The sequence below is a fragment of the Gambusia affinis genome, linkage group LG03 (assembly GCF_019740435.1).
Source record: "Gambusia affinis linkage group LG03, SWU_Gaff_1.0, whole genome shotgun sequence".
Lineage (NCBI taxonomy): Eukaryota > Metazoa > Chordata > Actinopteri > Cyprinodontiformes > Poeciliidae > Gambusia > Gambusia affinis.
In genome coordinates, this window is record NC_057870.1 from 206,774 (window position 1) to 231,025 (window position 24,252).

The 24,252-nt window shown below is 36.4% G+C and overlaps 1 protein-coding gene across 3 annotated transcripts in view; it reads right to left on the bottom strand.

Moving 5' to 3' along the window:
* Positions 1–21,936, bottom strand: part of rad17 (RAD17 checkpoint clamp loader component) — a 47,429-nt gene extending 25,493 nt beyond the window's left edge. The window contains exons 1-5 of one of the 3 annotated variants that reach the window (XR_006370148.1): positions 21,672–21,890; positions 18,481–18,675; positions 16,552–16,626; positions 12,201–12,339; positions 10,639–10,775 (exon numbers count right to left, since the gene is read on the bottom strand). Coding sequence is in view for 2 of the 3 variants with exons in the window: in XM_044111184.1 (XP_043967119.1) it covers positions 10,639–10,775; positions 12,201–12,339; positions 16,552–16,626; positions 18,481–18,675; positions 21,672–21,698 (573 nt within the window). In the remaining variant the exon portion in view is untranslated. Of the gene's footprint in view, positions 1–10,638; positions 10,776–12,200; positions 12,340–16,551; positions 16,627–18,480; positions 18,676–21,671 lie in introns of all 3 variants that reach the window. The other 2 variants (XM_044111184.1, XM_044111183.1) reach the window with 2 other exon arrangements.
* Between the last annotated feature and the right edge of the window lie 2,316 nt (positions 21,937–24,252).

Consider the following 24,252-nt stretch of genomic DNA (forward strand, 5'->3'; position numbering starts at 1 on the left):
CATGAACTTGTTATTTCCTCTGTCTATTGTAGTAGCTGATATATTGTGAAAATCCGGTAGAAATGATGCACTAATGGAGTCATGTTTACATAGAAACAATGCGCTACGAGGCTTTGCTTGTGAGACTTGCGGTCACGTGGGTTGGTTGTGGGCGGAGCTTGGTAAGGTCCATTGTTCATATTAAAGCCACAAGTAATACAGAGTTTACTGGATAACAACTGTGACTGGTATTTCTGGAGGATGTTTGTTGCTCTAGTGACTATTTTTCAGTGTAAAAATAGTCACTAGTGTCATTATATTTTATGTCAAAAACAAGTTCTCGGCAAATGTTATGGTTTAAGAGTGTGGATTTTCTTTTTTAGGAGGACTTGTACTAAATCTAAAAAAACAAATTTTTCTTCCTGAGGAGTACTTCTGGATTCTACAACCTCACACAGGGGTGTCCAAGTCTTGTCCAGGAGAGCTACCATTGTGCAACTTTCAGATGGACCCTATTTCAATACCGCCTGAAGCTAATTTCTGAATTCACACACCAGCAGACATTCAGCTCAGCAGAGGCGTTGTAATGAGCAGTTCATTTGGTTCAGATGTATTGGAGATGGGATGCATCTGAAAGTTGCAGGATGATGGCTCTCCAGAACTGGACTTGGGCACCTCTGATCTAGCAGGTCGCTGACCAAAAAGGTTTAAGTATTCAAAAATACAACCTCTATTAAGCAGAAAAGTAATGTCCCTTATGAAGTTTCAAAAGATCTGTGTAGCATGTTTAATGTATAATATTTTGTGAAAAACCTGTAAGTTTGTGATGCTTTCACAATAAAATTTAAAATGTTCCATTTGTGTAGATTTATTATTTTAACCAAGTGGAATTTCTGAGTAGCATAAAGGTATTTTACTCCTATTTGAAAAACTAAAATAACATGCTAAAAAACACTTTTAAAATGATTTAAATGCAAGCTATATTTTAAGTAAAATGTGAGTGATAATTTAATTTGGGGTAGTTTAGTTATTTAAGAACAACTTAAAATTTTGAGTGGATTTTCTATAAAATTAAGTAAGATGGATTTAAATTTTTAATTTGGTATAAAGTAAATGAAATGAGTAAGACTGACTTAAATTTGTGAAGTTAACCAAACTTAATAAATTAGGTTGGATAAAATTATTTGAATTACTTGTTACCAATTGATGCAATTCAATTAAGTTGGATCAACTATTTTCTTTTTAGAGTGTATTATTGTTTATAAAATATAAGATCTTTTGAAATACTGTTTATATGCTTAGACAACAAATTTAGAGTTGTCTAAGTAAACTTTGAAAAGTAAAATATGTAATGTTTACATTGTGGCCCTTGGTTACCAGAAAACACTGTCATCTCTTAGCAACAGCTTTACAACAAATATTGTTATTGTTCAAAAAACATATGATTTCCTCTGCTCTTTTCAAATACTAGTCATCGTATTCTACTTAAGAATTGTCAAGCTGGTGAATTTTGGAGAAAAGTGAAAATGGTTTTTTTGCCATTATTAGTACACAGACATTGAACACAAAAGTAAAAATCTGATTTATACTTCGTGGCAGTTTGTTACCAGAAAAAGAAAAAAAACCCTAATCTCTTAACACCAAATTAATAGGTTATATTATTATTTATAAAATATAAGATCTTTTGAAATGCTGATTATATGATTAGACAACAAATTTAGAGTTGGTAAACTTTGAAAAACTAAAATATGTAATGTTTACATTGTGGCCCTTGGTTACCAGAAAACGATGTCATCTCTTAGCAACAGCTTAACAACAAATATTGTTATTGTTCAAAGAACATATGATTTCCTCTGCTCTTTTGAAATATTACTCATCTTATCCTACTTAAGAATTGTCAAGTTGGTGAATTTTGGAGAAAAGTGAAAATAGGCTTTTTTTTGGCCATTAATGATACACAGACATTGAACACAAAAGTAAAAATCTAATTTATTCTTCATGACAGTTTGTTACCAGATAAAGAAAAAACGCTCATTTCTTAACACCAAATTAATAAGTTAGATTATTGTTTAAAAAACATAAGTTCTTTTTAAAAACTCCTTATATGCTTAGACAACAAATTTAGAGTCGGTAAACTTTTAAAAACTAATATGTCTAATGTTTACATTGTGGCCTTTGGTTACCAGAAAATGCTGTCATCTCTTAGCAACTGCTTAACAACAAATATTGTTATTGTTCAAAAAAGACATAAGATTTCCTCAGCTTTTTTGAAATACTAGGTATCTTATAATACTTAAGAATCATCACTTTGGTGAATTTTACAGAAAAGTTAGTTCGTTTTTTTTTATTTTATTATTGATGGTACACAGTCATTGAACACAAAAGTAAAAATCCGATTTATGCTTCGTGACAGGTTATTACCAGAAAAAGAAAAAAACGATCATTTCTTAGCACCAAATTAATAAGTAATATTATTGTTATAAATTATAAGATCTTTTGAAATATTGCTTATATGTTTAGACAACAAAATAAGAGTTGGAAAACTTTGAAAAACTAAAATATGTAATGTTTACATTGTGGCCCTTAGTTACCAGAAAACGCTGTCATCTCTTAGCAACAAATATTGTTATTGTTCAAAGAACATAAGATTTCCTCTGCTCTTTTGAAATACTACTCATCTTATTCTACTTAAGAATTGTGAAGTTGGTGAATTTTGGAGAAAAGTGAAAATGGGCTTTTTTGGCCATTAATGGTACACAGACATTGAACACAAAAGTATATATTTGATTTATATCTGATTAATTCTTCGAAACAGTTTTTTACCAGAAAAAGAAAAAACGCTCATCACTTAACACCAAATTAATAAGTTATATTATTGTTCATAAAACATAAGTTCTTTTTAAATACTCCTTATATGCTTAGACAACAAATTTAGAGTTTGTAAACTTTGAAAAACTAAAATATCTAATGTTTACATTGTGGCCCTTGGTTACCAGAAAACACTGTCATCGCTTAGCAACAGCTTAACAACAAATATTGTTATTGTTCAAAGAACATAAGATGTCCTCTGCTCTTTTCAAATACTAGTCATCTCATTCTACTTAAGAATTGTCAAGTTGGTGAATTTTGGAGAAAAGTGAATATGGTTTTTTTTTTGCCATTAATGGTACACAGACATTGATGACAAAAGTAAAAATCTGATTTAAACTTCGTGGCAGTTTGTTACCAGAAAAAGAAAAAAACGCTCATCTCTTAACACAAAATTAATAAGTTATATTATTGTTTATAAAATATAAGTTCTTTTGAAATACTGCTTATATGCTTAGACAACAAATTTAGAGTTGGTAAGCTTTGAAAAACTAAAATATGTAATTCTTACATTGTGATCCTTGGTTACCAGAAAATGCTGTCATCTCTTAGCAACTGCTTAACAACAAATATTGTTATTGTTCAAAAATCATAAAATTTCCTCTGCACTTTTGAAACACTACGTATCTAATAATACTTAAAAATGGTCAATTTGGTGAATTTTGGAGAAAAGTGAAAATGGTTTTTTGCCATTAATGGTACACAGACATTGAACACAAAAGTAAAAATCTGATTTATGCTTCGAGACAGTTTAACAGAAAAAGAAAAACGCTCATTTCTTAACACCAAATTAATAAGTTATATTATTGTTTATAAAATATAAGATGTTTTGAAATACTGCTTATATTCTTAGACAACAAATTTAGAGTTGGTAAACTTTGAAAAACTAAAATATGTAATGTTTACATTGTGGCCCTTGGTTCCAGAAAACGATGTCATCTCTTAGCAACAGCTTAACAACAAATATTGTTATTGTTCAAAAACATAAGATTTCCTCTGCTCTTTTCAAATACTAGTAATCTTATTCTACTTAAGAATTGTCACTTTTGTGAATTTTGGAGAAAAGTGAAAATGTTTTTTTTGCCATTAATGATACACAGACATTGAACACAAAAGTAAAAATCTGCTTTATACTTCGTGGCAGTTTGTTACCAGAAAAAGAAAAAAAAACCCTCATCTCTCAACACCAAATTAATAAGTTATATTATTGTTTATAAAACGTAAGTTCTTTTGAAATACTGCTCATCAGTTTGGACACAACAAATTTAGAGTTGGTAAACTTTGCAAAACTGAAATATGTAATGTTTACATTGTGGCCCTTGGTTACCAGAAAACACTGTCATCTCTTAGCAACAGCTTAACAACAAATATTGTTATTGTTCAAAAAACATAAGATTTCCTCTGCTTTTTTGAAATACTAGGTATCTTATAATACTTAAGAATCATCACTTTGGTAAATTTTACAGAATAGCTAAGTTTGTTTTTTTTATCATTGATGGTAGATATACTATAAAATAGAAATTGAACATAAAAGTAAAAATCTGATTTATGCTTCGTGACAGTTTATTACCAGAAAAAAAAAAAACGATCATGTCTTAGCACCAAATTGATAAGTAATATTATTGTTATAAATTATAAGTTCTTTTGAAATATTGCTTATATGCTCAGACAACAAATTTAGAGTTGGTAAACTTTGAAAAACTAAAATATGTAATGTTTACATTGTGGCCCTTGGTTACCAGAAAACGCTGTCATCTCTTAGCAACAGCTTAACAACAAATATTGTTATTGTTCAAAGAACATATGATTTCCTCTGCTCTTTTGAAATACTAGTCATCTTATAATATTTAAGAATCGTAACTTTGGTGAATTTTACAGAAAAGTTAGTTTGTTTTTTTAATCATTGATGGTAGATATACTATAAAACAGAAATTGAACACAAAAGTAAGCCTTCTAAGTCGGCCTTCTTTCACCTGAAGAACATTTCCAGGATTAAAGGACTAATGTTTCAGCCAGATCTAGAGAAACTCATCCATGCGTTTATCTTCAGTCGTATTGATTATTGTAACGGCGTCTTCACAGGTCTGTCCAACAAATCAATCAAACAGCTGCAGCTGATCCAGAATGCTGCTGCTCGTGTTCTCACTAAAACCAGGAAGATAGAGCACATAACACCAAAAACTAAAATATGTAATGTTTACATTGTGGCCCTTCTTTACCAGAATTTGCTGTCATCTCTTAGCAACAGCTTAACAACAAATATTGTTATTGTTCAAAAAACATAAGATTTCCTCTGCTCTTTTAAAATACTACTCATCTTATTCTACTTAAGAATTATGAAGCTGGTGAATTTTGGAGAAAAGTGAAAATGTTTTTTTTGCCATTATTAGTACACAGACATTGAACACAAAAGTAAAAACCTGATTTATACTTCGTGGCAGTTTGTTACCAGAAAAAGGAAAAAACGCTCATCTCTTAACACCAAAGTAATACAGTAGCTGTGACCTTATACTGTATGTGGAAGTTATTCCACCTTGATGTTTCATGGCAAATAGATTTTGACACTTGGTCAAAGTGTCAAAAGTGCTTTGATGTACGCTTTTGACCTTCAATGCCTCAAGAGTGTGCTGAGTGATTTTTAAGTCTGTCTCTCAAGAACTGTAGGACAAGTTTTATCAAATACAACATCTATAAAAAAAAAAAAAAAAGAGAAGACAGTAGCTTTGATCCAAATTGGCCGACCCGATGTTGTGTTTGGCAATGTCTCCAAAAGTCTTTATTATAGGACCTGACAAGATACCAGTGACGTGTGGTCAGGGGAGGCAAGTGAGGCAGAGCGTCATCTGTCATAATGGAAAAATATAATGATAAAATAACTTATATTACTATTTTCACCCTGTGGTTTGTGCTGTAAAGCAGTGGTCTCCAACCTCCGGGTGGAGACACATTGTTGATGCTACCATTATAAAATAGCTTACGAAAAAGGATGGACAAAGCTCAGTGTGATTTTCACAGGAGGCAGAGTGTTGTTGTTAGCAGCTGCTGAAAGTAACTAAAAAGTTACTTTTAGTGTAACTTAGTTACTTTCCAAATCAAGTAGTCAGTAATCTAACTAAGTTACTTTTTCAAGGAGTAATCAGTAGTCCTATTAAAGTTACTTTTTCAAAGTAACTATGCAAACACTGGTTAAGGGATCCAAAATCTTCATTAATGAGGACTTCATAAATGCTGTAAGGAAGAGGAGGGGGGAACTGATGCCAGATTTAAGAGCAGCTCACCAAAGAAGGAACATTGCTCATCTCCGCTATAAATTGATCACACATCTCCGTTCGAGGATCCCAAAATGCGGTCTGCACCCAACAAAGCCATTCATTATCCGATACACAAACATTATCATGACACAAAGCACAGCTGACTCACACCCTAGATAGAAAAAACTTGCTACGGATCACTGATTACGGGGATGTGGAACTGACTACATTTCAGTACAAAGCCTATCATCAGCAAGATATTGAAAATTACATTGATCCCGATAGTTTTTTTTACAGGCATCAACGACAGTTGTCACTATTACACTGATGAGCAGTTTAACAGCAGAATTTAAAACTGAACAGAAGCTTTCAATAATTCAATTCACTTTAAATTTCTACAAAATCAAACAGTACCTCTAACAACTGTCAGACTTTGGATGATCAGAAACGTGGCAGTGAAAAGGGCATGGACTTTGAAATTGATGGTTATGAAATGGTCTGTAAAAACAGTGAAAACAAAATGGAGGTGGTGTAGCTCTTTTTGTGAAAAGAATATTGCACAGTGGTGCAGTTGTTAGAGCTGTTGCCTTGCAGCAAGAAGGTCATGGGTTCGATTCCCAGCCCGGGGTCTTTCTGCATGGAGTTTGCATGTTCTCCCTGTGCATGGTGGGTTCTCTCCGGGTTCTCCGGCTTCCTCCCACAGTCCAAAAACATGACTGTCAGGTTAATTGGTCTCTCTAAATTTTCACTAGGTGTGAGTGTGTGTGTGAATGGTTGTGTGTCCTGTGTGTCTCTGTGTTGCCCTGTGACAGACTGGCGACCTGTCCAGGGTGACCCTGTGACCCGCCTCTCACCCGGAACGTAGCTGGAGAGGAACCAGCAACCCTCCTGACCCCACTAAGGTACAAGTGTGAACAGAAAATGGATGGATGGATGGAATATTAATTATAAGATGATAGAAACAATGTCAACTGTCATGGATAACATTTTTGAATGTGTGACTGCAGAAATACTCATGGAAAAAAAGAATAATATCTTTATGAGTTGCATTTATAGACATAACTGATTGTTTACCAGTTTTTACAGTCTATGGTTGTAACCACAAAAAACAGATCAAAACATCAGATCACAGTAGATGGGTTAAGTCAAAAGATTGATTGAAAGTACTATAAGCTGATTTACTCGCATATGACTGGGGATTAATTTAGAGAACTATATAAATTCAGGATATGAGGAATTTAAAAAAAATATTTAGATTATTATAAGATAAAAACTGTCCAGTACATAGGGGAAAAGCAGGCAAAAAATGAGCAGCAGATTACAAAATGCATGTAAAAAGATAAACTTTTTAGGGAATTTATAAAACACAGAACTACTGAATCAGAAAATAAATATAAACAAGATAAAAATACGTTAACTAATATTATGAAGTCATGTACAAAGAATTATTATTATAAATTATTGGTTAGTAATAAAAATAATACTAAGGCGACATGGAATATTTTAAATAGTGTTATCAGGAAAACTTCCAACAGTAACAATTATCCACAGTATTTTTTAGATAATGACCAGAATATTACCAATATGAAAAATGTTGCAAATAAATTCAATAGTTATTTTGTGAATATGGGACCTCACTTAGAAAAAACACCTGAGATAAAAACAGCCGTTCATCTAAATTATGTTGAGAATAATACAAGTTCAATCTATCTTAACTCCATACAACAAAATCACTGATATTATGAATAAATATAAAAGTAAAGCATCTACTGACAGTGATGATCTAGACATGAAAACAACGAAAAGGGTAACTGAGGGGATCTCTAAACCATTAACTTACATTTGTAATTTATTATTCCAAACGGGACAATTTCCCAACAAAATGAAAATAGCAAAGATCAAACCAATGTATAAAACTGGCAATAATCACCTCTTCACAAATTAAAGGCCTGTTTCTCTTCTCCCTCAATTCTCTAAAATTGTAGAAAACCTTTTTAAGAGACTAAAAATAGACAAACATGCACGACTCAACAGTGATCAATATGGATTCAGAGCAAATCGGTCAACATCACTAGTTGTAACTGACTTATGGAATTCGGGGAGGAATTTTGAACTGGATGAGGATTTATTTAAAGAGCAGGAAACAATTTGTGAAGATGGGAGAAATTGAATCTGATTGTCTGGAGATTGTGTGTGGGGAACCTCAAGGGCCAGAACTGGGACCAGTTTGATTTAATTTGTATATAAATGACATAAGCAAAGTGTGGTGGGAGGAGCCCCTGCCCCTTTAATCCTTAATGTCCATTACCCTTTTTTTTTTTTTTTTTTTTTTTACCATAATTAGGGTATTTTCCTATTTATTTATCTAAATAAATAGACAGGCAGGAAGCCTGCTTGTGGACCTCAACAGTAATATTTAGCTAAATATAACAATTTAGCTAAATAAATCAGTCTGGCTGCTTTCAGTCTAAAAATGACTGAGGATTCTCAGTTTCTCTGGCTCAATGTTGTTCAGACACTGGGGCCATGGTGAGGAGGAGGAGGGGGCAGAACTGCACCCTCTAATTATCAAATTATGGGCAAGAACATATTTTTTTTTAAAACATACACTTGCTTGTGAATAAAACCGTAGGTCTGATGTTGAAGTTACTATTTATTTTTGTAATTGTCCTTATAATAGCGGGAAAGCTCTCTATCAGCCCCACAACACAGATGATTTGGCTGTAGAGAAAACTTCTGACTTTAATTTTATCAGGCTGCCCCAGCGCTGGACTAAATGCCCAGTTTGCTGCAGGCAGCCTGAGTCGGTCCCATCGCTGTGGGTCAGAATCAGATATCCTGATATGGAGAAACGGTACCGCGTCTGTCACCACAACGCCCCTCAAAGCCCCGGTACCGCCTGGTACCACCGTCTCACTGTTTCTCTCTGCTTCACCTTAACCTAACCAGGCAGTTCACACCGCTGCTGACGGGTTCTGGACTTGAGCTGAGCAGCTGTGAATAGAAGCTACTGCAAATGAAAAGATTTGGCTTATAGCATTTGGAGCTCACAAAATATCACACAAACATCAGCAAAACTACTGTACCAACAATTTGCAGAGAAAGCCAAACATCCCACAATTAAATGAATCAAGATGTCCCAAAAGCATCGGCATAGGGCCTACCAGGACACTCCAGGAAGATTCCAGCACAGACATACACAGGCAGCGACTCACTCTTCATGCAGGGCCGGCCCAAGGTAATATGGGGCCTTAGACAGAATCATAACTTAGGGTCCATCACTCCTTCCTACTAAGAACCTCACCTTCACTAACAGTGCTCTGATTTTGCCATATTTAACATATTGTTCAGAAGTGTGGGGAATTAATTACAAAAGCTCTTTATAACCACTAAACACCCTTCAGGAACGAGCCACTGGAATCATCCATAATGTTAGTTATTATGAGCACACAAACCCATTATTCTTAAAATCTAGAATTCTTAAATTTGAAGATTTGGTGGAATTTAAAATTGCTCAAATTATGTTTAAGACATCAAATAAACTGCTACCTGAGAACATACAGAGCATGCTTTTTGAAAGAGAAGTAGGATATAACTTGAGTGCTAACTCAAACATAATTATCCATAATATACACGCAACAAGAAAGAGATTTTGTATTTCCATTCATGGTGTAAAATCATGGAGTAAGTTAAAAGAGTTAAAGCAAAGTCAAAATTGAATAGAATTTAAAAGGAAACATAAGGAGGTCAATCTCAAGATATAGAATTATAGGTGAGAAACAGCACTACTGTGTATATGTAAATTGAGGCTAACTGATACAATAGAAAATTAATTAATCTATGTTTATTTTTTAATTTGATTTAATAATGAGGGTCCATTTGAAAATATTGTGCAAGTTTATGGGGTAGAAAAAGTAAAATAAAATTCTAATGTAGCTACTTAGCAAGGTGAACAGTCAGACAAGTCTTCTGCATGTTGATGTGCTCGCTAAAGCCTAGGTCATGTGGCACAATTTAAAATATTTTGCCCCGATATTCCCCTTACGACAATATGGATTTTCATTAAAAGCATGCAGTGGAAACCCAGAAACTCTAGCAATTCACAATACAGGTTCTGACCAATTACTGGACCAAATTTCATTCCAAAAAAAATTAAGCATAGACATTTAAGAAAGGTATTGGTTGATACAATTCCAAATGTGCTATTTTTGGACATTTTGGCACCATGAGAGCAATTACAATTTTCTCTCTCTTTTTCTTATTTATTTACTTATTTTTTCCCCCCAACATATATCTTGCCGTAAATATTATTTGCAATTAATAACAGTAATTTTTTAAAAACAATATAAGAGTGAATTACTACTAAAAAGAACAGTCCTGGGCGCTCTGGTTATGAAAGCATTGAGTGATTTTACTTTGAAATTATTGTCATTGTTAAAGTTTGCCTAACACCTACTTTCAGAATCTCGCACCGTGTCATAGAACAGTAAAAAAATGTAGAAACAGACAACCTGAAGCAAGTTGAAGATACTGTACATACCTCCACCAGGATGAGCTTTTTCTCTGCAGCACCTCTTTCACCTTTCATTTTCAGGCATTTGTACTTGTTAACTCTCAGAAGAAACTCCTGAAATTGTGCCAACTGAGAGCTGTAAGACAAGCCTTGTGATCTCCATTCTGCAGGAGAAAGATAAACTGTTCTTAGAACCAGCATCACAGTACAAAGCAAAAGCATGCTACCACAGATATTATTTAGAATTAGCAGCCATATACGCAAGAAATCAAACTTCTTCATATACCCTGAAAGCCTTGCACAAAGACTGCTGAAAACTACTGAAAAACTACTGAACTACTGAAAAGATTTGGCTTTCATATAACATACTGAAAGGCAAATCAGTAGGTTATACAGATTTGCAAAGCAGTGAAAATGGTTCATATTCACTACTGAAAAGCTCTCATACAAAGTAGTGAAAACCTTTTACCTACTGCCATATTTTCAGGTGGTGGCTCTGAGGCTTTGGGAAAATCTACTGAAACCATTTTGTGAAGTGGTACTCCAAGTCTTTTCGAAATCTTTTTAGACTAGTCCAGTGTGTTAGATGCTCAGGATCGAAACTAGTTATGAGAGATGAAAAGCTCCTAACAAAGGGAACACTAGCTTTCAAACGGCTCAACAGCTGGAGGAAAAGGGCAGGGTTTGGTCCATCAGGGTTTGGTCCATCAGGGTTTGGTCCATCAGGGTTTGGTCCATCAGGGTTTGGTCCATCAGGGTTTGGTCCATCAGGGTTTGGTCCATCAGGGTTTGGTCCATCAGGGTTTGGTCCATCAGGGTTTGGTCCATCAGGGTTTGGTCCATCAGGGTTTCCCAAAAAGTATTATAAGCCAGACTGTACTGTACTACAGTATATACCCTAAGCTGGGTTACAAGAGTCCTTGTTGTGTTGAGCATTTTGCAGGCAGAGTAGAACCATTCCCAAAAGACGGGTTCAAACTCTGTGTGCTTTTTTAAAGACCACCTTGATATACTAGCATTGTCTTATCTGTAAACCACCAATGAGTGGATTAAAAGATCAGCACTTGCTTCATAAATATTATGTAAAAGCATTAATGCGCAAGTACTGCAGTCATTCAGATTGCCATATTTATTAAGTAAACCATCTGTGCTTCATTGAAAACCCTCCACTACAAGGAGCTGTTATTCAATAAAGTATTAATAAAGTATTGAACACAAAAAAATCAAGTGGCTGCAGAGACAAAGAGCCAAAGCAGAACCAGAGCATGGCACTCAGAACAAAGTCATCAGTCAGAAAAATGTGTAACTTAGATAGTTAAGAACATATTTATTTATACATCTGGCAGAGATTTAAAAAAGATTTATTCAACCAAAATGTTTGGTTCATAAAGAATGCAATAAATATATAAAATGATATAAAATGGTGTAAGAGAAATATCTTTTAAAGACATATCTAATTGATAAGACTAATTTCATTATTTTCTTTTATAGAGAGAAATGACTAAGCCCTTCTCAATAGACAAAATCTTATTTCAGTAGAACAATCAAATCCTTCTTATTCGTCTCAAAACTGTGTGCTTATTCCTCACCAGACAAACTGCTCAAGTACGGTTCGGCACTTGCAGGGTTAGTCCATTCCTGAACTCTGACACCTAACTTTGCAGACAGAACTCGGACCGTCGCAGTTTTTCCAGAGCCCGATGGTCCTGTCAGTATCAAAATACCACCCTGGAACACAAAAAATAGTAATATTTATAGAAATGCACAAAGCTTCCAACTAAACTGTAGTATTCCCCATAAACATCTCTATGTTTATTATTGTAAAAATTTAAAAGAAGCAAGCCACTGCAAGCTGAAGAAAGCTGAAGGCCCAGAGGTTAGCCCTCTGTCCCATATGAAGGAAGACGTCCCAAAGTGCATTATAAGCATGGCGGGTCGTCAGGCTTTACTTGCACCCCCGCCAGTCTAGGTGTTCAGAATTGTTCCTGAAATATGGGGTCTTTTACTTGATGTACTGAACAGGGCACAAAGTCAGGAGAACACACCAATCACACCATCAGCATCTCTACACGTTAGTTGCCTATTGCACTGCCATGGCTGAGTCTCTGAAGTTTACCTCGGCACACACCTCCTGTCACTCAAACTGGACATGTAGCTCATCTGTATTGGCATTTATAATCAACCCCCTCTGGGGACTCCTGTTTTTTTGAGAAATCTTAAAGTAGAAGTTAAGTTTAAAAGCCACGGTGTTTGCTCTGCTTGTGCAGCTCACTGTGAACCTGTCATATCCACTGAGCCGAGTGCTGTGTGTGTCCTACCTTTTCTCTTACAGGGTGATTCAGGCAGGTGTATCTCCAGCTGCAGGTCATCAGACTAATCAGGAGGTGCCTATAAATATCACCTGGATTCCTGTGGCGGATTCAACTGCATCCTCTGTCAGCTGAAGGAGGAACTAGTGATGGCCAAATGAAGCCTCATGAAGCAATGAAGCTTCCCGGCCCATTGCTTTGCCCAAAAGTTCATGAAGCATGGAGCATCACTTGATGCTTCATTCATTTGTCACTAGTGACATCTGCTGTTGAAACTGTGACAGCCTGTCACTCAGACAGACATATTTAAAAACAATTAGTAAATTCAATATTATCTCAAAGTTTTTGTCAAACTCACGTTTAGTAACAGGAGAGTCAATTAAATCCTATTGAACTAATCTTTTTTAGTTATTAAAATTATTTGTAGCCAATCCTGGTATATGTTGACTGTTACTGGCTGTTTTCTTCTGTCATTGACTGATTTGACAATAGACATTTGTTTTAGTGTACTCAGAGTGCAGTGCTTGTTGGGGCAGACAGTATTCTTTGAGTTTTGATTTGCCTCATGAAAATGTAAAATTCTTCAAAAGTTCTTTTTCTTGGATTTCTATTGGCTCTCTGATCTGATTCTTTATATTTTTACTCATAAGCCAGGATTTTACTTTTCCAACAGCTTTAAGTCTGTTTCTGTTGTGCAAGACTGATATATTTTTGCACAACAAAGAAATAGTGGAAATTTCAAGAAGGTGAGAATTTTGGAGGTGAAAAGTTTAATTATTGTTATTTAAGAATCTTGTGAGTGAATTATCTCAAGTATTCCCTGATGTCAGATTTTTTTTCTTCTTGCTGGCTCCTTTTCAATCAAGTTTATTTGTGTAGCACATTTCAGCAGCAATGCAGTGTCAAAATGTTTTACATAATAAAAACACAAATATAAAGTCACAAAATATGCCATAATTAACCATTGAGAAAACTGGTAACAAACATTACATTTTGATGAGTGCTTTCATCAAAATCATTAATACACATGAACTATAAAAGGTTCCTTTTATTACGGCCACTGCTGAAGACAAATACTCCTCTGATGCGATCAAGCAGCGGCTCATCACGCTCTTATTTTGAAAACCGACACGCAAAATGAAGCAGTCACGTGACCCATGCAATGCGAGGCCTCGTTTGTTGCCAGTCACGTGGTTTTCAACAAGACGACACAAGCCTCTAAGCGGGGCTTCAGATAGACCATCACTAGGAGGAACAGCTCATCCTGCTCTCTCTAGTCCTTACAAATAACTTTGCCTACGAGTTATTTTAAAGTCACAGTTTTTATAATTGTACTTACATTGTCGATGACATCATAACTGGATTACTTCCAACTGAAGGACTATGGGATTTTTTTACTTTGAACTTTAACTCTACTTTTTCCATTTCCAAGCTGAATCAGGGGAAGCTGCCTCTGGCCGACCCCGGGGACATTAGCCCCAATATTCAGAGGTCAACCCAGGTTCAACTCTACAAATGACTCAAAACAATGACCAGGTCAGTATTATATGACAACTTCAGTCAATAGAAATGAAGATTCAACGGCTGGAGGTGAACTTTTAGATAAATCCTGCCTCTGAAAGTAAAGCAACTCTTCCTCAAATCAAGGAAGAATCGTGGAACTAAGCCGGAAAAAAGTCTCCCATTTGAAGGCGACTAACAGGGAGGACGTCTCACCTAGATGAATCAGCTGTGAGCCAAAACCCACATTCGACTTCAATACCTGCTCCACTAAAGAAAGATAAACAAGCAGCTGGAACTACCGACTCACTTCCAAGGACAAAGTGACAGCACAAGCCTCAACACATTCTGACTCCGTGGGAATCCCACTGAAAAACAGATTTTCTGCAATTCAGCAGGAACCTCTCTGGGAAATATTGCTGTCAAACATCAACAACAGGTATGGAGCAAGATCAATACATCCACCCCCCCAAGTGACAACCAGGAAAACAAAAGATATGCCCAAAGTGCTCATTGTCAGGGATGAGGCAGTAAATGGAATCAGCCATTTAAGCCACCAGGCTCTGACTCCCCAGAGTCCACTCCTCCACTACTCTGCATTTCTAAGGTCTGAAACCAGGTCCAGACATTTTGTTTTCCTCCAGAATGTGTCTGGCCCCCCAGCACTGCAAAACAGGACAGTACCTGTATCACTATAAGAAGAATTGCAAAAAACAGAAATACAAAATATAGCTGTCTCAATTCAAGCCTCAGTCTCATCTCTTGTCTAAAGCAACTGAAAATTCAGGAGCTATCTGCCACCAAGTCACTTAAACTGGCTTTTTGAAACGTAAGATTATTATCAGCTAAAGGTCTTTTAGTAAATGACTTTATCACTGAGTATAATACTGATGTTATGTTTCTGACAAAATAATTCTAAAATAATTTTATAGTAATAATTGTGGGAGATTTCAACATCCACGTTGACAATACATTAAAGATCTGCTGCTGTTGTATCAACCTTCCAGAACTCTCAGCTCTTCTGGTTCTGGTTCTGCTCTGCATCCCCAGAACCAGAACCAAACATGGACAAGCAGCATTCAGCTTCTATGCACCACAAATCTGGAACAAACTTCCAGAAAACTGTAAAACAGCTGAAACACTGACTTCCTTTAGATCTGGACTGAAAACCCAACTGTTTAGAGTTGCTTTTCAAACATAATCAATGAAACAATCAATAATCTGATGTGTAATGATGGCATTTGATAAAATGTAACATTTCAATATTTGATTGTGTTCTATGATTTTGTATTTTTATGATGTAAAGAACTTTGAAATGTCTTGTTGCTGAAATATGCTATACAAAAATATTTGACTGATTGACTGATTGATTGTGTGATTTCTCATTCCTATTGTGTACTCCAAATTCCTTGCTCTCGGCCTGATATCTGTCAGAACCAATGCTGGTTCTCCCTGGTCTTGTTTTGTCAAATTCTACTCCTGGCCCATCTTGATCTGGCCTCCTTCGCTCCCTGGTCACCATCCTGATTCTTCTGCTCCGGATCCTTGACCACCTGCTCACCAGTCTGCTACCCTCCACTCTCCCTCATGCATGAAGACATCATTCAGAGAACACCATCCTCATATCGCTCCCCCGCTCACAGCCTTAGTCTCAGGGGATAGAAGACCCTCCTTGGATTTCCCTCACCTTGGCCAACAGTAAGATCCACCTCCTTTGCTCCCACTTATTAATCTCCCACCCAGTCGCCTTATTTATTCACTCACCTTTTTCTCCATCAGTGCAAACACTTTCTGGTCCTCATCTCCTACCTTCAGTTGTCCTGCCTGTTCCTGCTACTGCAAATAAACTTCTTACTTACTTTAACTGTATCCGAGTTTGAAATTGTTGAATGCATCAGAGCCTGATATAACAAATATGACACAACCGCAAATATAACCTGCAGTTGTGCTTTCAGGTGGGTGTTGAGCATTTCATGAGAATGAGATATCTTTGTGAACAAAGAATTCCATGTGGTGCGTGTGTTTCCATCTCACACACACTGCCCAGTGCATGGCTTTGTGTCTGTGCTGCAGCTGATGAACATATATTCACTATCTTGTTATCCTTAATATTACATATCATTTTAGTTACCTTTGTTGCTTTTGTGTGGGTTCTCATCCATTTCTCAACTTCCTCAGTCTTCTTTTTGTGGACAGCAAGTTCACCCTGTACAAAGACAAAGCTATGTTATAAGAGAGACATTTAATTTCTCATTTATGATGTTTGTGCTGAATTATTCCAGGAGCATACTGAACATAATCTCATAAATACACTAGACATGTTAATAGTTCAGCATTGGCCTAGCTTTCTCCTTTCCCACACAGGGAGACAACACTCTGGACTGTGAGCTCACTAACATTTATGGTGCATCCTGCAGAATTTGCTGAGCAAAACACCCCAGCTGTCATATAGTGAAGTTTGCCGATGACACAGCAGTAATGGGACGCATCACGAACAGCAAGACTTGAATCACGTTACCCTGGATTCCACTCTGGCTGCTTTTCACCAGGTTGCCAACTGCCCATTAATGTAAAAGGATGCATACAAGGCTGTTGCCCACTGCAGAAACTCCTGGCTAATATGGACAACACCAGCCATTACATGACTGGCTTTCCTGTCATTTGGATAGTCGTGAAAGTGGGTTCAGTGGGAGACTGCTTCTTCCAAAGTGCAGGACTAACAGACTGAAGAACTCCTTTGTCCCTCATGCAATTAAACTCTTCAACTCCTCATTGGAGTTGGGGGACAACAGAGAGACTATAAGATATATATATTTATATATCTTATATATTTGATGTATACCTAAGAGTGCTGTGTGGGAGATGTAAATTCCAAGTACCCTAAGGAAACATACCAAAAGGATTAATAAAGTTTCAATCTATCTAGCTATCTCAATGACATTTTGTTGCCAATATCACCGTCGTCTTTGTGCAACAACAATAAAATAAGTTTTCAGCAGGGTTTCCCCCAGTGGATTATAAACCTGGCAGCCTGCCATGCTTTACTAGACCCCCTGCAAAGCCAAGTTTAATAATCCAAAACAAAACAAAAAACATGTCTGTTGTTTATTTTTTTCTTTTACCCCTCCAGGGGGTCTTTTGTGGGCTCTAGTGTCCCTTATATGAAAGTAGGTTGACAGGAAAGGGGGAGGGAGAGAAGAGAAGACATGCGGTAAATAACGTCGGGGCCGGGAGTCGAACCCGCGACAGCCGCTTCCTTAGCACGACAATCAGAAAAACTCATTCCACAAACTTGAGCAACCAATAAAGTTTCTGTGAAGCTTATTAAAAACTCAACAGACACAAAATAGAAGAGCTACTAAAGTCACATTAACAGCATTAAATTAACCTCTTTTTGTAGCTCATCTCTGCGCAGTGCAGCGGATTTAACTGATCATACAGGGCTGGTTCAAGTCTGTATGAGGCCTCAAACTCAAAGATTAAACTCAGACTATCTGATTGTCGCTATGGTAACAAAACAATCCAACAACAAATATTGTTCTTTGAACTTTTACAGAGCAAACTTGCCAGATCCTTTAAGTCTTACATTTAAATATTAAATAATTTTAAATCTTTTATGTATCCTGAAACTATCAAATCAAATTTAGCAGCATTGATCATCTCAATAAATAAATGTTACATTTATGTATCTGTGGTCTGGTGTAAAATATTACCATTTATGGGGCCCCTGAATCCCTGGGGGGCCTGATGGAGCTGCTGACTTAATTTGGATTAAATGGAAGTGCAAATAATTGATATTTATTTTAATTGTGTTTTTTGATTTGATGTTTTTAAGATTCTGTTGTGGGTTTAAATAGTTTCACTGGTGATTTTTTACCATACCATACATTTACCCAGTAATATCTTTGCATTTCCTGTCAACTTAACATCTTTTAATACAAACAGTGGACTGTGTCGGCGCCCCGATCACTGGGCTTAGCAAGTTTTCTTGGGGAAAATCAGTTTTTATCACATTAAAGCAGTGCACCCACTTGTCATTGCCCCCAGTGCTGAAGTTTACCTGTGAACAAGGTGAATACTTGTCAACCCATGGTTCATCTGGACCTCTTTCATTTGATTTCATCATCCAAAGAGAACCATTGCGGTCTTCTTTCCATTCTCTAGATGTTCTCTCTTCAGATTGAAAGCGCCAAATTTGTTTGTCCTTGCTCTTGTCAGATGTATCAGAGAAGGATGGATCCACCCAGTTATTTACCTAAAATTCAAGAAGAAGAATTTAAAGAGTGGGAATTAAGGCCTAATGTGCATCCCCAAATTTGCATCCTCACACTAATTTAATTTTATCAACAATATTGATAAAATACACTCTTGAGGGGTGTGCTCCGGTGGCGTAGAGGTTAGCGCGCCCCACGTTTGGAGGCCCTCAGTCCTCGACGGGCCGTCGCGGGTTCGATTCCTGGACCCGACGACATTTGCCGCATGTTTCCCCCCCTCTCCTTACCCCCTTCCTGTCAGCCTACTGTGGTATAAGGGACACTAGAGCCACAAAAAGACCCTCTGGTGGGGAACAAAAAAAATAATAATAATAATAATACACTCTTGAATTTTGTACCCAAAGGATATATTCTAATATCCATTGGTAAAAAAAAACATATCGTAATGCATACAAATACTTATCTTATACTAATACAATGGTTTCCAAAGATTTTCTGAGCCCCCCTATGGATTACAATAAAATACCCCCCCAAAAAGAAAAATAAGTAAATAAATCAACTGGGCACACATGGTTCAACCAGACATAAACCTTTACACATGTTTTGTTTTCAAACTCCACTGAAGTTCATTTCACACTTCAGGTTGCAACAAAACAAACTACAAACCGACTTTACAGTGAAACACTTTTGTGTAACTGTTTGTTTTTTTTCATTCATCCATTTCGCTTCCTGCGCTCCCTCCCTCTGCAATAGCACTGCACCCCCCCTAGGGGGCGCGCCCCACACTTTGGGAGCCCCTGGGCTAATAAACAATACTTACAACGGGCAAGTTTTACAATAAAACCAAAATAATATTTCCACTGTAATATTTACACATTTGTGGTGAAAATTGAATTTAGAAATTTTAAAAACATAAAATTTCGGTTCAACTCCATCATAATATCAAGGTCTTTCTCAAACATTTGACAGTTTCATCGGTTATGTTTTATAACAACATATACATATCCACAATTATTGTACTTCTTTTAAGCTATTATCAGGACTGATAACAGTGATGCATACAGACAAAAAACTAAATCTAGTTATTCTAGTTTTCAACTAAGTTTAATTTTTCTGATTATTTGAGTAAAAAAGCAGATTTATGCTACAATCATTTTGCCACTTGGTTATATGGAGCAGCAAAGACAATGCCTTGTCAATTTAATAATCAAAAACAGATATCAGATGTGAGATTAATGTTTGTCTAGGTTAGCAGACACTCCTGTTAAAAAGAATGCAGAGGGAGACAGACGTGTGCTGAGGATTTACTCTGTCTATGTGCCAATTCAGATAGTTATTTTGACAGAACTATTTGAAATAAAAGCAAATTTACTTTTCTGTGTACTGCTTTAATACTATTGAAGGAGTATTATACTTTTACCTATACTTGTGACTTTGTCTGTGAGCAACACATGAAAATTTATGTTACAATCAAGAACACCTCAGAAATCAGATTATCTATACTGACATGAATCTACTTCGGTTTATCTATTGTTATTAAGAAATGTCAGATGACTTTTACCCAAGTCTTCCTACACATTATCTATAACCACATTTCAAGTCAACAGTCAATAAACAGGTATAGAAAATAAATTGATAAATACATTTGATGGAGAGACTATTTTACGGTATCATCTTTAAATCCACCCTATCCATTCATTATCTGAACATGTTTATCTCTGCAGGGGGGCGACATCGGGCCCAAGGAGGGGTACACCAGAGACAGGTCGCCAATCCATCGCAGGGCAACACAGAGACAGACAGGACAGTCATGCACACACACTTTCACATACAAGGACTATTTAGAGAGACCAATTAACCGGCTTCCAGTTAATTGGTCCAATTGGTTAGAGAGGGAACACATCAAAGAACAGAACAGGCAAACATCAAAGAAAGACCTTCATCCTGCAATGAAAAGGGCTACCAACTGTGTCATCGTCATCACCGAAAATGATTCACTATTCAGGGGTGTCAAACTCCAGTCCTCAAGGGCCGGTGTCCTCCAACTTTTAGATGTGCCTCTGCTGCACCACACCTAAATAGAATAATTAGGTCATTTAAAATACACTGGAGAACTGATCTACACAAGGAGGAGGTGATTCAGCCATTTCATTCCAGTGTTTTGTACCTGTGGCACATCTAAAAACTGCAGGACAGCGGCCCTCGAGGACTGGAGTTTGACACCTGTGATTTATGTGAACGACTGCTAGTGTGTGCCATAGCATGCACATCTACAGGTTACCTGGAAATACTATGTCTGACTTAGACATACAGTACAGACCAAAGGTTTGGACACACTTTCTAATTGAACTTAATTAGAAGGTGTGTCCAAACTTTTAGTCTTCTGGGCCATTTCAACATGTTGAAATTACATTAACCAAGATGTGTGATGAGTTAAACTAAACTGCTTTTAGAGTCCAAAAAAACTAAAAACATACAAAAATACTAAACTGGGAATTCCCACTGTAAAAGAAAACATATTCATGAGAGACAGAATAGCCTATGATTATGAGCAAAGAGCCACCCGTGATTTTGCTGCCACTAATGCTTAAGGACTGCTTCAAATTTTATGAAAAATAATTACATTTTCTTTCTATGAAAGATGTTAAAATTCAGAGAAAATAGAATTGAGTTTTGGGATCATATTTGGCCATTTGTCTCAATGTAAATGTTAAATTTTCATTGAGACAAATGTAAATATGTCTCAATGTAAACCATTTTAAAATAATTTATTTAATTGTTTAAAATTAAACTATTTTAAACCGTTCAAGGATGGTGATGGGATGTATTTACAAATTCATAGCCGGATACATTGATAATAAAATGAATAATTCTACTGTTTTAGAATGGTAAATCTACAATAAATTATTAGTAGGTAATAAATATGGTTCGAAACTAAAATGAACGTTTCCAGCCCTGATTCAGTGAAGGCTAACCTGTGTTTAAACGCAGCAGACACTAACAGAAGGGATGTGTGCCATCTTATTCAAACACTTACTTTATCTTCCAAGGAAAACTTTTTCATCTTTGGTCGTAGCTTTGAGTGCAGAGGAAATTATGATAGAGAACAGTTCCAGATGTTCTTTCAGGGGCAAATGAGTCTTCAAAGAATTTCTACCTTTCAACCAGTAAGGTTGAAATGAAATAAGCCGTAGCTCTTCTGGGAGACGGAGCATGCGGCTTTACATCTTCTAAAAGCAGAGCCTTCTTCCTCTTTTTCTATTTCATGGCGTAAGCAAGCTGTAAGGTCCATTGCCGCCCCCTACAGGACTGGAATGCAGATAGATTAACAAAAAATGCATTCTTTCTGCTAAAGATGTATGTTTTCTTCTTTATATGTTCAGCAGCCCATGAAGTCAGTTTTGTAGACTGACTATTTTATCCTATCCAATTTTATATTTGTCCTTTTAGTTGAACAGTCAACCCCATAAATATACATCCCTGCAAACAGCCTCTTTGTAGGGACATTAGTTTGGTTAGCTATGGATGCAAAGAGCTTGTAATCTAAATTCATAACACCAGATAGTAATGCTATCTGGTGTTATGAACTGGATTCCATTTGGTCCTTATCTGTCTTTGGAATTAATTAGATTATTGCCTGCCTCTACAATACCTTCAATCTTCGACTTCAAGTGTGTTGAAGGAGAAGTGTGTAGAAGAATCAAAGAGCATTGAAAAAAAATAAAATAGTAGTGCCAGCAGTTATGTTTTATAATACTCTGCTAGAAAAAACTCCCTACATGACCGACATTCTTTTCTTTGTACTTGAGATTGCCTTATTTGATTGCACTGGATCCAATAATTAAATAGCAACTGTACTTAAGTGTGTTACTTAAGTGTGCAGTTGGCCTTTCTATAAGTTGGCATTATTTTCCTTGTGAGGTCTTATTTTTTCTAGCCTATTTCCACATGAATTTTAAAATAAACTTGATGTTCTACAAATAAATAATGGGAAATTGTGGATCTTTACTCAGAGTTTCCAAACATGCTGCTGCCCGCTTTGCCAGCATACTCAGAAGTCTGGGAACAATTCCTAAGACATGTTATGTGGAATGAGCATTGGAAAGCAATACAACTGTATTATGACCTTATATTTTAAAAGCTTATCTGAAAACAGTGTATAAAAATGTTAGGACAAGATGTCCAGGGTATGGCATGATTATGATGCCATACTCTGGACAGGTCGCCAGTCCATCGCAGGGTAACACAGACAAACAGGACAAACAATCAAGCACACACACACACACACACACTCTCACCTAAGGAGAATTTAGAGAGACCAATTAACCTGACAATCATGATTTTTGACTGTGGGAGGAAGCCGGAGAACCCGGAGAGAACATATTTATGTATTATTAATTTGTTTTAAATTTTTGACATTTGTCTCAGTTAGATATTCTTAGGTTTGCTTTATTAATTCTCATGATAAAGTTTGTGTGAATGTGTTGGTTGTCATCTTTACTTGTAAATTAAAAGCCCTTTGAGGACCGACCGACCGACCGACCGACCGACCGACCGACCGACCGTCCGTCCGTCCGTCCGTCCGTCCATTTTCTGTTCACCCTTGTCCCTAATGGGGTCAGGAGGGTTGCTGGTTCCTCTCCAGCTACGTTCCACGCGAGAGGCGGGGTCACCCTGGACAGGTCGCCAGTCTGTCGCAGCCTTTGAGGACCTAATAAAGAGAATAGAATTCTACGGATTCAACGGAATTCTTCAAGTTTGATCCATTGTGCAAGAGGTGATGACAAGCTAGATCGGGACAAACCGGAAAAACAAAGTGATCTGTTATAGTCAGATCAGAGTTGTGGTGCAGAGTTCAGAAAAAAATTGTCCCATAAAGCTCAAGCAATCAAAACAGTTTTTGTGGCACTTATTTAAAAACTCAACAGAAACAAAATGGTAGAGTTACTAAAGCCAGATAAATTAAATCTCCCGTTTGTCCCTTTGTATCCAGCATAGATGAGGTATAGCAGGTCTAGCTCACCATGCAGGGCCGGTCCAAGGTTGTATGAGGCCTTGAGCAGAATTTAAGTGCTTAAAGAAATCTGGGACAGGGGGCCTCGTTTAACTGGCCGAGTTTAAAAGTAATCAGTGATAATTGTAATTTACCAAAATGTATTTCTGAACAAAGAGAGCTCAAACTTAAAGATTAAGCTCACAGATTCAGATTGTTGCTATGGAAACAAAACTAACTATGAAGATTGTTCTTTGAACTTTACAAAGTAAACTTGCCATCTATTGAAAACCTTGCATTCAAATGTTAAACAATTTTAAATATTTTCAGTCAAGTATGCTGAAACCATTACATCAATTTAGCAGCATTGATATTCTCAATAAACAAATGTTAAATTTCTATATCTGTGGTCTGTGATAAAATATTAGCATTTATGGGGCAACTGGCGGTCCTTAAGAAGCTGCTTAGTTCATTTATGCCATGGTCCGGTTGTACATTTGATCAGCATTACATGGTGTTAGATCCACTAGCTGATGACTTCATTTGGATTGAAATAACTGATATTTATTTTAATTGTATTTTTTTGATTTGTTGTTTTAAGATTTTAGTTGTGAGTTTAGGAATT